The 13,841-nt window shown below is 43.0% G+C and overlaps 1 protein-coding gene across 4 annotated transcripts in view; it reads left to right on the forward strand.

Annotated features, from left to right (window-relative positions):
• The window catches only part of LOC111842506 (unconventional myosin-X-like), a 43,806-nt gene extending 35,371 nt beyond the window's left edge, over window positions 1-8,435 (forward strand). For all 4 annotated transcript variants that reach the window (XM_023809156.2, XM_023809158.2, XM_023809157.2 and 1 more), the window contains 6 exons: window positions 742-949; window positions 2,139-2,266; window positions 2,605-2,722; window positions 3,560-4,054; window positions 4,150-4,341; window positions 5,393-8,435. In XM_023809156.2, coding sequence (XP_023664924.2) covers window positions 742-949; window positions 2,139-2,266; window positions 2,605-2,722; window positions 3,560-4,054; window positions 4,150-4,341; window positions 5,393-5,530 — 1,279 coding nt within the window. In that variant the 3' untranslated portion in view covers window positions 5,531-8,435. The remainder of the gene's footprint in view (window positions 1-741; window positions 950-2,138; window positions 2,267-2,604; window positions 2,723-3,559; window positions 4,055-4,149; window positions 4,342-5,392) is intronic.
• The last annotated feature ends 5,406 nt before the right edge of the window (window positions 8,436-13,841 follow it).

Here is a 13,841-nt window from a genome sequence, read left to right on the forward strand (position 1 = left end):
TTTGTCGCTGTGTTGATAACCTCAGTATAACTAAGCCTAGGACATTTTATAAGTACATCTAAATACATTTCATGTGGTATGTGCTTACTCGAAGTGACAGTACATTCCCCAGTACAAGTAAAATCAAAAAAGAACATCATGTGCCTGTTCTTTTTATTCAGGGAAACTTTCACCATTGTTGGGTCACTTCCTAATTCATGCCAGGCATAACGAGCAATAGCAAGAACTACCTTTTCTGTGGTCGAACAATGTGATGCTGGAGGGGGGAACTTCCTCCTCCAGGCGCTGAAGAGGATGACAGAGAGTCCCAGTTAGCATCAGCAGGCACTGTCCTGCTGGAGCCTCTGCCCGCTGGAGCCTCTGCCCGCTGGAGCCTCTGCCCGCTGGAGCCTCTGCTCGCTGGAGCCTCTGCCCGCTTTCCCACTATGTGATGGATGCCAAAAGGAAATTCTTTAAATAATCTGAATGACAAGAGAAACATTTATCATTCCATGTTCCAGTTCCTGAGAAAAGACGACAAACTAAAGTGTGATGCATGAGCCTGTTGTCCCGGACCAGAACTCCTCTGGATGAAAGATGCCTTTTGGCCACATTAATTATCTGTCAGCTTACATCTTATTAGGAACAGAGGCCCATGAACTCTTTAAGTTCTTCTCAGCCACCCTGCCGGCTTTCAACACAGACCATAATAACGTGAGCTTTAGAGAGCTTATCACCCACCTGCCTTGTGCTGTTCTTCAGAGTGCAGAGAGACTATCCCAGCACGGAGGTAGGCAGCTACGCCTCGTTCATCCAGGAGGCGCTGGCAAAGACGCGGTGCCGTGAGAACGTGCCTTCCTGCGAGGAGATCCAGGTGCTCGTGAGGCGGCAGGAGCTGCAGTGTACGGTGCACCACCCCGGGCCAAGCTCTTGCCGGACACCCATCAGCTCCCACACCACCGCCGATGAGGTAATGACAACATCGGCACCAGTCTGATAGGGTCACATCTCACCTTATATCCCACTCCATTCATTAGATCTCTTTCCTTACAAAAGTATAATTAGTTGGATAATTTAGATCTGAACAACTTTGCTATAGGGTGGGCAGCGTGTGGCTCAGTGGTACCTGATGCTGTACCTGTGATCTGAAGGTCACTGGTTCCAAACCCCCACGTCAGCAGAATGATTTTAGAGCAAGGTCTTGAACCCAGAATTGCTCCAGGGTCTTGACCCTGTTTCCTCAAAAAAGAAAAGTGTGCAGCTTTGGACTAAAGCTAAATAAATGCAATTAAGGTAAATGTCTATACACACATGATAATGTGATTTCTGAAATTTTAAGGTCTTGTTCTGCAATCCCCCATAATCCCACTGGTTAAAGCTTTTGCCCACCAGAATCTGCTGTCCCACGTTCTGAAACAATTTTCCAATAGGTCATTTAAGTTTTTGTGCCCAAAACTATGTAAATGTAGAAAAAACTGAAACAAATGGAGATAAAAACTCAGCCCGGCGATATGGGCCACCGCAGGTCTCGCTCTTCCTTAGGGAGCACTGAAGCTGTTTTTGGCTTCTCCTTCACCCAAGCACCCAACCTCAATGTCTCTTCAGTCATTGTCTTGATTAGATGAGATTTTCCCTTTCTGAGGCTTCATATACAGACTGAGAATATCTGTCCCCGGATATAGCCTCTTAAGACCAGTAATCGACTGGTCCCAGTGTTAATAATTTCAGCAGCTGATTATAATAATAATAATAGATACTTTATTGATCCACGTGGGGAAATTGTTTTTTTTACGCCTCCCTCAACTTGCTCTTTTTTTTTTTGAAGAGTAAGTTGTCTGCGAAGGGCAGCCACCTGTTGGGGCACCCAGGGAGCTGGGGGTTAAGGGCCTTGCTCAAGGACCCGCAGACATGCTGAGGCTGGGTTTGAACCGGCGACCTTGTGATTACACTATGAGTGCCTAAAATCTACCTTCTCCTATTGTATGGTTTGTAGGGGTATTTCAGGTCTCAATTGTATTTTATTGCCACCCCATGGTACTTTGGAGCAGTTTTTTTGCACTGCTACTCTGATTCTTGCATCAGACTGCGTTTCCCAATCCAGAGCCCTTCTCTGGCAGCCTGTGGTTTGAGCAGAATCGGTCATACTTCCTCTTCCTCAGCTCGTGAAGAAGTTGATGAAGCAGCTCGGACTGCAAGAAAGCCGGAATGCCTTTGCACTCTTCGAGCGAAGTGGCCAGAGAGAACAGGTCATCGGGGGCAGCACCATCATCGCTGACGTGCTGACTGGGTAAGCAAAGCAAACATTGCTCAGACCTCAGCCAGCTTATGCACGGGGACGCTGCTGCATATGGGCGCCTTCCCCAATGCCTACACAGAAGTGTCAGTGCACTGCTAACCTCTGATAGGAGAAATGCAAAATACATCCGAAATTCTCTACATTACCTCCTTGCCATTTTTTTGTATCATGCTACAGTACAAGACGTCCATGTTTCCATTAGAATCTAGATTCAGGACCAGTGGATGTCTGAGTTAAAAGGATAGTCAATGATAACTTGATAATCTGAATAATCAGATGGAGCTGTCTTGCATATGAACTCACCCAACCTTCTTCAATGTGTGTTCCAGCCTCTCTAGCAAGTCAGACACAGACACCCAGAAATGGCTGTACTTCAAGCTATACTGCTTTATAGATACAGAGAACATCTTGCCTGACAGTCTTGAGTACACCTTCCTTTTTGAACAGGTAAATAAATTTGCAAGCATATATATACCTGACAAAAATTAATGTATTACCCAACCCTAATTTTCATTCTTCAATCTGTCATCTGCAAAGTCATTAGTGGACTTGGAGCCTGTGGTAGGCAGCATACAGCACAAGGCAGAGGAATACCCGGGCTGGGATGCCAGTACATTGCATTGCACACACAATGGGCAATTTAGAGACCCCAGTTTACCTAACACAACAAAGGGCAAACATGCAAACTCCACACACAGGGATGGGAGGTGTTGAGTGGCTCAGTGGGCTAAGTCTCTGTGCCTGTGATCAGAAGCCCCAGCCTCAGCAGAACAGTCACATTGGCCCTTGAGCAAGGCCCTTAACCACCCCCACCCCCAGCTCCAAGGACACCACACATTGGCTGACCCTGTACTGTGACCACCAAGCTATGGAGAGCATGATGGGGTAGGCAAAGAGAAGAATTCTGATGTACCTGTACTGATATTTCTATAAATGGCAAATAAATGATTCATAATTTAAGATTCAGATTGCTTGTTATTAATCAAAGAGATTTGCGACAGTCATTAGATATGATTAATGTTTGTTGGTCAATTAATCATTCCTGAGACCAGGAGGTTTACAGTACATTGCAGTGTAGCTTTAATGACCTATAGCCAGAGTCATTCTGACTTTGTAGAAAACCAGCAGCCGATTGAAAGGGGCACCTTCAATGTTCAAAGGTCTAACATCTGAGAGAATTAAACTTTCTGAGATGCCCCGGTGTCACATTAATTGGAGCCCTAGGGGTTCAAACACGGTAAAAGTCACGCCTCATGCTGACTGAGTGTCCCTGTGTAACGCCAGTGCCATGAGATGGTGGTGCGGGGTCAGTTCCCCGCCCCCGAGGAGGACCTGCAGACCTTGGCCGCTCTCCGCCTACAGAGCCTCTTCGGGGACTTCAGCACCCACTCACCCTGCCCTCCGCTGGATGAGCTCTTCCCTGGCCACGTGGTGGAGGCACGGGTACTGCTCACCCTAAAGACCGCCCAGCCACCTCCTGACACCACAGCCCCATCCCAGGCTCCGCCTCCTGGCCGGCCACCACGCTTCCGCAGCAGCTTCCTAGCGGGGGCGCTATGGAGCCACGCGTCGAGCTCTGCCCATAAGCAGAAGGCAGAGCAAGACCTGCGGTTGCGGGGCCGGTTGAAGGAGGAGGGGACTGCAGTGATGGGGGCCATCCTGGAGCACTGGAAGGGCCTGGTCGGGTATAGCCAGTTGGACAGCATGGCCGCCTACCTCAACATCGCCAAGCGATGGCCTGGGTTCGGCTGCACGCTCTACGACATCGACTTCTACATCGTGAGTGCCGTCACCTGACATGCCTCTGTATGTGTGAGCCGTCCTGACGAGCGGTGGACAGCCCTGACTGCTTTTTCCTCTTCCGGGACGCCCAGAGCTCGACGGGCAGTTTCTGTCAGAAGCTATGGCTCGGAGTGGGGGCAACGTCTCTGTCGCTATACAGGCAGGGGGAGGCAGAGGCCATGGAGTCCCTCCCCTTCAGCCAGATCTGCTCCTATGGAGCATCTGATAGCAGCACCTTCAAGGTCACTGCTGGAGACCGGGATCTTCTGTTTGAGACCAGCAAGGTACCTGTCACTAGATGCCAGTGCTGCCCGACAGATCAGGGAATGCTTGTATGTGAAAAGGCTCTGAAACACTCCCCAGTACTTAGCAATACTTTTATACTGCTAATACTCTAGTTCAATTTCAGGCTATAGTTATGTCTTGGGTATTGAGTAATACAGTCCGTTAAAACGATCACCATGTAATTATCTATACGTTTCATGTCAGTTTATGTGTGTTTCATGGAACTCATTTAGGTCCCTGTTGCATTTGTTGATCCATATGTCCTATTGAACCAAAACACTTTAAACAGGCATATCTATTTCATATGACACAAAAAGTTTAATGATTGTATTTTTATTATCATTATTATTATTATTTACACTTGAGGAAATCACAAATATAGTCTGCTATACATTTTATACTCATGGGACGATGGAAAACTGGATGCTTCTTAATAAGCAATATCCACAACGCATCACATTCCCAGCTATTATCTCAGTGTTTACCAACATTAATGCATTTTGTTCTATAAATATAATGAAGGAGATATAAAGCATATTAGAAAAGGACTTTCCTGAAAAAATCGCTGCTGATTCTGGATCCTGTCAAACTGAGGGATCTTGCTCTTCACTCGCATGACCAAATGTCACCGCTGTCTCAAAGGAGACAAATGTGTCTTTCATTGTACTTAGTGCCTGAAAGTGGGCAGAACCTTACCAGCTACTTACTCAGGGACTTTCACAGCAAAATTCCAGCAACAGGACAAAGGAGGGCAGAGGTGGAAATTTCAGGTTCAGAAAGTACAAATCCAGACCAAGATTTTGTTTCAACCAACCAGTTGAGTACTCTGTGACTGTGACTCTTTATGCTCAACTGGTTGGTTGAAAGTAAATCATGGTCTGGATTTTTACTTTCTGGACCTGAAATTGCCACCTCTGAAGGAGGGTACATTGTGTTTACTGTAGGGGCCCAAGGAACACGTGTCACCTTGCTTTAAATGTGGTAAAGGCTTGCTGGGTTGGACACTACAGTCAAATATTCCACGTCTAACCGCCTATGTCTCTTCCACAGCCAACTGAGATAATGCAGTTGATGAACGCCTACTTGAACATCACACATCAGCAACAGGGACAGGAGGTCATCACAGGGTCAGACGAGGGCTTCCACCATATCCCTGCTGTCTTGGAACTACCCAGTCACCTCGTCTAAGGAGACCAGGCACCCAGCAGCAATCACAGAGGGCCACCAGGACTGACTGTCGGGCTGGACCCGAGGTATATGCTGTCAGATCAGGAATTTGTTGTTGATACTTGTTGGTTCTGAGTCAAGAGGAAGCACAGCGATGAGTGTGTCTGCTGTGCTGAAGGAGTCCACGCTAAGCAATTCTTTGTGTTCCTCATAATGGGGGCTCTGCACAAAGACAACCATCTGAAGGTCTTTAGCTTCAGCCTCAGATTTCTTCCCTCGCAGCTATTGACCCCACAGAGCGTGTGAAAGTGGGAACCCCAACAGACGTTGAGTATAAGGACTCATCATGCAACACACAGTTAAGAGTTAAAAGGCACTGAATCAGAAGAGAAAAAATATACGGACAATATGAAAGCGAATTAAAAATTGACCAACCAAAAGTATGTTATACCAAACGACTTTAGTTTTTCCTTTGTTTTAAAGCTTTTTAAACTACTTTCTGTTGCTTGTCTGAAGTTTAATCAGCAAGAAGGAAACCACGTCCATCGTAAAGGACACTTGTAGTAGCCGTTTATTATGTGTAACACTAGGTCTACTCCATTGTAGTATGCGCTATTGACTGCAACAAAGCAAAGGCAGTAAAACCTACCTCTCTGCAGCCTGACTAACAAGAACATTACTTTCCACAGCCCTTCATCTGCTGTCATAGTATGTTACTTTAACCTTTTAAACAGTGAATTGCAGTGTTTCCCAACCTGGTCCTCGGGAACCCAAAGATAGTCCATGTTTTTCCTCCCTCCCAGCTCCCAGGGGAGCAAAAATGTGGACACTCTGCCAGGGAGCTTGGAGGGAGCAAAAATGTGGACTGGCTGTGGGTTCCCGAGGACTGGATTGGGAAACACTGGTTTATTGGAATGACTGTTGGAAGGGTTTTGACTGCTTATGTCTGATACTGTGGATGCTTGAAACTGTGCGCGCACACAAACACACACTTGCACACACACTCATTTTGCCAATTCGAATGGAAATTCAGCCTCTCACTGACTGACATTACACTGGTAACACATGTAAAGATAAATACAATCTGAATCCACACCTCACCAGTTTTTACCCAGTCTGACAACTGCTGAACTATTACAATTATTTATATAAACGCTTTTGTTGTGTCATATAGTGGAAATAATTTTCTTGTACCTTTTTTGTTTGTCATTACAAAGCACTATATTTGTATTTGATTTGCCTAAACCAAAAATGTCATTCATTATATTTGCAATACAATTCTGTTAGGATTCATCAAGCATGGATTTAAAAATTATAGCACCCCCTGTTGGCAGTATTGCTCTTACATGTGTAGATTTTCTCATTATTCACAGACTTTTAAATATTCCTTGGCCTGAAAATTTAGTTTTAACACAAGGACCAAAATATCTGTCGTTCCTCCCTGTTGAGGATCTTGATGTTTATTTATTCTTTCCGGAACTTCTCTAAATGCCTTGACTCTTTAATCTGCAGGGAGTAATTAATGACAGATATCTGATTGATTAATTACACCGTCAAAACATTCCATTAATGCCCATTGCAGATGAGTTGTACTAATCACTATAATCGCAGTACTGCCAGCTCCAATTGTCCCAGTACGGCTCACGCATTTGCTCCAAGAATACCACTAATTCCACTTTTGGATGAAAGGGATTCATATTTTATACAGGAGTATAATAATTCTACTAACAGTAATAATCTGGTTTTAAATTTTATTTGTATTTCATTTATATCGTGGTCTCCGAACAATTCTAAAATTGTTCCATATTTATTTATTATATTTAACTAAAGTTCCTTCACATGCGAATTTCCTGAACAGATAAGTGATTAGATGTTGAACTTTTGCCAAGTTTCCAGATACAGTTTAATTCTCCCAAGGCTTAAAATCAGTGAAAGCCATTTAATACAATTCTGGTTATCAAAAAACTATGAGAACAATACTGCCTTAATCAAACTGCGAAATTGGAACTTGATTTGTCCTTTATTCAAAGGATGCAGGTGGCGTTGTCACTGCAAATCAGTGGTTCTCAATCCTGTTCCTGCCCCCCACCCGTTGCCAGAATGTTTTCATTCCAACCCTACCTTAATCAGGCTTATCCGCTCCTTAATAGGCTGAGAATGAATTTGGCAGGTTGAAAGCAGATGGGTTGGAATGAAAACATTCTGGCAGGGGGTGGGGGGGGTGCCAGTAGCAGGATTGAGAACCACTGCTATAAATTAACGTGTGAGACATTATCCATGCCAAAATGTAACAGGACTGGGCCATTTACTACTTTGGGTTATGGGGAGACTACTTCACATTTCAAGCAGGTTTGCACCAAGCCTGAATCAGCCCTTGTCAGTCTTGCACCCCAATGTCCTTAAGAGTTTCCATTCCAGTAGCATCCTCCATGGGAGGGTGGGGGGGGACGACAACCAAAATCTGCTTCTTCTCAACCACTGTGCTGTTTCTCCTACAGCTGCAGGCAGCTTCTTCTATCGTTGAAAAGCTTTTCCCCCTTTTTTCTGTTTGTAAAACAATAAGCTTTGTTTGTATCTTCTTTTTATGCTACATGGTACTTGTCTTTCTCTCTCTGTCTCTATACATATATAAAAATATATGTGTCAGTTGCACTATGTTTAAGCAGGTAACTCAGATGTGCAATAAATTTAAAAAATTCATATATCTAATTAAAAAATATAACTCTGACTTTTGAAAGTTGTCATTTCTAAGCATGATACTCAGGTGGGAAGGTCATACTCCGGTGGGTCAGCACAGTTTAGTAAATATCTCATTTTACATGGATTCATTTACTAATTAAAATTCAGTCAATTAAAAATGTTTTGAATAATGTCAGTTTTCTGTAATGTTTGTAAACTCTTTCAAAACATAAACAAAAAAACTACATCCCCAGATGTTAATATGCATTTGTCCTGTTGTACCCAACTCTTGACTTGACTTGTATGTTCTATAACCAAATGTTTTATTTATATTACACAAATATATGTGGATTATTCTTGAAATCTGATAACTGGCTGTTTGGCCAAAAAGCTGTATTATCCTACAATCTAGACCAGTGAAACTGTGGAAAACTATTTATGCTGCATAACTTTTCATGGATATACTGTATAAACAAAGGCTCCACCCTCATCACAACAAGGAAAACATCAGACTTTAAAAAGAAGTGCTTCACACATACTTAGTGATGAAATACTACAAAGCCTACAGCTGTGAACAGGACATGCACACAGTTATCAGTTCACTAGTTTGCTTAACAGAAGACAGTTTCTCTGCCTTACACCATATGCTGCCTGCAATAGGCTGCAGGCCCGTCTGGACTCTGTACTGCATGAATAGATATGAAATGGATGGATAAGATGGGAAACTATTGCCATGGGCAGTACACTTTTTTGCATGTTCTGTACAGGCTTTTAAAAAGGGAACTTGCATATCTCCTAGGGAAGTGTCTACACTGGAAATAGGTATCTCGCTCTTATACTAAAGTCAAGTGATTTGCTTGGTATAATGCTCACATTACATGATTTTACATCAGCTTGAATTACCATAATACAATCCTGATGACAAGTATTTTAACTCACTTTGGAAAGGACACATTCTAACAATAAACAGACTTAAGGAAGTGCCAAAAATGAAGTACAAAAAGCTCTTTTTCACATCTTTGAAAAGGGAGAAATGGGGAAGAAAAGTTGAGGAACATGGCTTGCAAAAAATAAACTACTGATGGTCATATGATTCAGCCTAATATTGGCCGATAACTTCTTGTATGTATACACATCTTCATATATATATAAAAAACTGTTATCAGTACAAATGTAGTTTTCTTTCAGTATATTTTCATTAGACACAATGGAATGCAGAACTGGTCCCATGATGGACGATGTTAGTATTTAATTTTAATCTGATAATGACATTTATGAGCTCTTGATTTGTTAGTATGTGCCCATTGAACATGTAATGACTGACCTAACCAAGCTTTATCACAACAGAAGCCTGATCACTTCAAATAACACAACTGTATGCAGGGAATTAGAATCCAGTAAACAGAAATACAATATATATGTACATAACATAATATGTGCAGAGCAGGGGTAGAATCAGCATATGCAAATTAATTGCTGATCTTGCACAATATACATGAGCTACAATAAGAATCCAATAGCCCAGAGTCTGCTTTTGGTTCTTAATACTATGATTTCCCACAGGAAATGACAATCCTCCCCCTTTTCACCCAAATCACTTGAATCAGTCTTTTCTCCCATAAGTCCCTTTCATCTGCTGTATCATTAGTTTGTTTTCTGGTCAAGGACTCCATCTTCCCCTAGGGGATTCCCAGGCCATACCAAGCCAGCTGGGAAACACAACCCTCAAGCTTGTCCTGGGTCTGACCCTGTGGCCGCCGCCCACAGGAAGGAGGCGCGCCAATGGGAGTAGGCCAGGGGGCATCCTTATAACATGCCCAAACCACCAACGGTTCCTCTCCAATTGAAGGGGCAGCAGCTCTACCCTGCGGCTCCCCCAGAGCGCTAAACTCCTTAAGCTGTTGCCGAATGTAAAGTCAGAGACATTGCAGAGGAACATTACTGTACAACGTCCCACACCCCATGACCACAGGTTAGCATGGGAACATAAATTTACTGGTAGATTACAAGCTTTGATAAAAGACTCAATTCATGAATCACAACAACACACCAGTACAGGAGCCACAGACCTAATCTACTTATATATCTCATAACTCCCTTACATATCACTCCTGAAGCAGTACTTAAACCCATCCACTAGGAGAACATGCTCAATGAACACCAGAATCCAGCAGGCCATCACAAGTCTAGTCACCTGGATGCTGAGTGAAATGCAAAGGATGAAACTAGTCAGTTTCCTTTCTCAAAGGCTTCTGCGCACCTGAGAAAGCCGGGCCTTTCCATCGTTACAGGTAAAAGTCAGAATTACGCAGATTAAGTTGAAAATGTTCCAAAAAATTTTCTGACGTTAACGTGTGTTTGGCTTCGTCGTCTTTACCTGAGCTTCAGATACACGTTTGTAAAAGCAAGGTTTCACTTATCCCTATTATTAGCACTTCTCAAACACTATATCATTCAGCACTTGATAGGGGTCTGGTAGTTTACATGGATTTCCAGCTCTGTTAAAACAGTTAGAGGTCTCAACCATAGGAAGAGATCAGATTTACTTTAAATGGAGGACTACATGAATGAACAACCATACATGATCAGGTGGAAAGAAATCTCCAGAAGACAGTTATATAGAAAGGTCATAGTTCTTACAAAGAAATTGAAACAACCTCATGGGAGTTTTACTTACACAAAAATGTTCTTATGACAGGACAAAAAATGATTGGTTCAGAGAGAATATCCAATCAGACTGTATAGGAGGTGAGTCCAAACAACTAGAGGGGGCAGGATCAACCAATCAGATGTCTTGATCCCACCTCCTCCACAATATTTTGTTTGTTTGCTTGTCTCTCTCTCAACCAATCATTTTTGTATAAGTGAAACTCCCACGAGCCTGAAACAAGCTACATAACTTTAAGATCCCATTTCAATTCAGTGACCAATCCTTTTGTATTTCTGACCTCTCAGGAAATCCCATTAACTGATTGGTCAGCTGTCAGCAGCATGTAGCCAGTTATGGGGGGTGAAGGTGGGATGTGATTGATGCAATCAAATCAGATCATTGTTTGTGTAGCAAAGTAGCACATGGTTGTGGTAATGATATGCAATGATGATGGAGACATGATGTAGTGAACGGGGCAAGAGATGGTCCCCATTAATAATATTAATAAATGCCAAGACAAGATGTCTCGGTAGAGTGAAAGCAGTGAATTAGGGAATATTTTGTACCTCTTTCTGTACCAGAAAGTGCCAGAAGCAGCACTGGTTTAATTACACGTTTATGTAATTGCATTGTCTTATTACCTTTATTGTCCTACTTCAGATTTGTATTTAAAGACTGAAGAATTGTGAATATATTCAATACATGACTTTGAATCCAGTGCAAAGACAAAAATGGCTGTATCCTTTAAGGATAAGTTGTGTGCCGAAAAAAATTCTCTGATGTTATGGCAGCTTCCTCCCAGTTCCGCCTGCTTCCTGCACCCATGATTAGTTTCTACTATCTAATTAACCTCTTTGCCTAATGCGATGTGTTTCTCATTAAACCTTTTCTGAATATTGCAAATGATTTAGATTATCAAAAATTTTCGGAACTTGATCAAGATAAATAAGACTTAATAATAAACAATAAAGCAATAGCCAAAAAAAAATGATTAAGATATTAATAGGATATACTGTGCTGCCTTCCCAGAAGCTATGGCCCATTTGTCAAAGACACACCTGCCGACTGAGGAAACAGAGGGCTCAGAACATGCAGTGTATCTGTGGCAATTCGGATAGGAAGAGAAATGCTTACAACAGAGGAATATGCTTGGCAAGCGGAAGAGGATTTTCCAACACTACCGAAGGTTGTTGCAAAGGACGCAATTGCACAAATCTTATGTTATGACCCCTTTTGCGAAAGGCTCAACAAGTAGTCTAGAGGGAGAAGGAGCCAGACATAAAAGTTAAGGGAATCCATACATCCTGACCAGGAAGAACACCAGTACAGAGCCAAGTGATAATTTATTGGGGCACTTTTAATTAGGAAAGAAAAGTAGAACTCAATATAAACAAAGGAAAGAATTTACCTCAAAGAAACACTCACACCCACACACACATACCTTACAACCAGAACAGAAAAAATAAATGGCCAAGCCAAATAAATGTCTTCAACACCTAACCAGAAAAAAACAACTCCTCTCCCAAAGGTCTACACAATACAAGGACCTCAATCCACTCAATAAAAAAAACATCACATCACATCAGCTGTAGTCAATCAGCCAAATTAACCCAACCCAAATTAAGCAAGTAAAGTAAAAACACACAGTTACTGTACAAGACTGTAAGAGTAACTGAAGTCAGTTTCCCATGGAGCATTTGCATGTGTCTATAAGCTGATATGTACAAACATAATAAGGGATTAACAAAATAGTTTCAGAGGAACATCTCAGAACATTATTTCTGGAACAGATTTTTTTTTCCCGGGGCACCTGCACGTGGGCGGCACAGAAAGGGTGTGCCTCAGTATGGAAGCAATTTACAGGCCCAAAAAGTGCAGTGTGCATACCTCCCCCACAATTAAGGGGGCAGAGGAAGGGTAGGGGGTGGAGATGAAACTATCTTGTAGGCTAAGAGTTTCTCTGGGTTAAACTATGATACACAGCCAGCACTTTTAACACTTTTAAGTTGAGCCCATTCGCACAACAGAATATTTGCCTGATACAATCATGCAGCATCGTGCCATGTCACAGATCAGTATTCAGCAATATGCAATACAACCAATGGATGCTCATTGTGTCATTTTTATTATTAGTGGTATTTCTTACATCAGGTTATTAAGTGCTTTATGTCGTCACCATCAACCAGATCGTGTTGGGTTTGATGTCCAAGTGGGCCACCTTCAAAAGGCTACTCAACATTATCATCAAAATCTCCAGCTTTAGAATGTAATGTAATCTATTTATCTATTCATCCATCTTCTACAGTAACTACTTATCCTGTTCAGGGTTGCTGGTCCCAGGTTGCACAGTGCACAAAGCTGGGGTGCACCCTGGATGGGATGTCAGTCAAAGTAAAGGTTAACATGGAAAAATAAGTTATGCAAGTTCTTTTGTATAAAAAGCATCTGCTTAGCAACTGAATATAATGACTACTATAGCTGAAGTGAGTGCTGCTTGCAGGGAGCCTGTGTAGGCACGCACGAGCCCAGGGGTCATAGACTGCCTCTCTGGCTTCCTTCCACAGCCCCGGTAGGCAGCCAATAGTGAAGGGCACCCCCCCACACACACACATACACACAGTCGGGTGCTGTCGTTCACCACCCTGCAGCACACACCCAGCGGCAGGACCTGATTGGCCACACCCGGGCTCGCTTTCACACAGAGGACCCAACCACACAGAGACAGGGCTGCACAAAGACATGGCCAGGCCCCAGAAAAGCTCTACTGAAAAGCTCCCTTCTCTAAACCAAAGCTACCATTACCCATGTTCATACACTCATGTCCCCTCTTGTGTCTGGGCCCCTGAAAGTCTTCCCCTTTCTCTCTCCTCGGCCTGTGCATAGAAACAAAAAAACCACACCAGACCTAAGACAAACGAGTCAGAAGTGGAAAGTTAAAAGTGGAGCTGGAAGGAAGTCATGGTGTTTGGGGGGGGGGGGGGGGGGGTCCTTTCTCACTAGGAA

This window comes from Paramormyrops kingsleyae, chromosome 5 (genome assembly GCF_048594095.1).
Source record: "Paramormyrops kingsleyae isolate MSU_618 chromosome 5, PKINGS_0.4, whole genome shotgun sequence".
In the NCBI taxonomy this organism is placed as follows: Eukaryota; Metazoa; Chordata; class Actinopteri; order Osteoglossiformes; family Mormyridae; genus Paramormyrops; species Paramormyrops kingsleyae.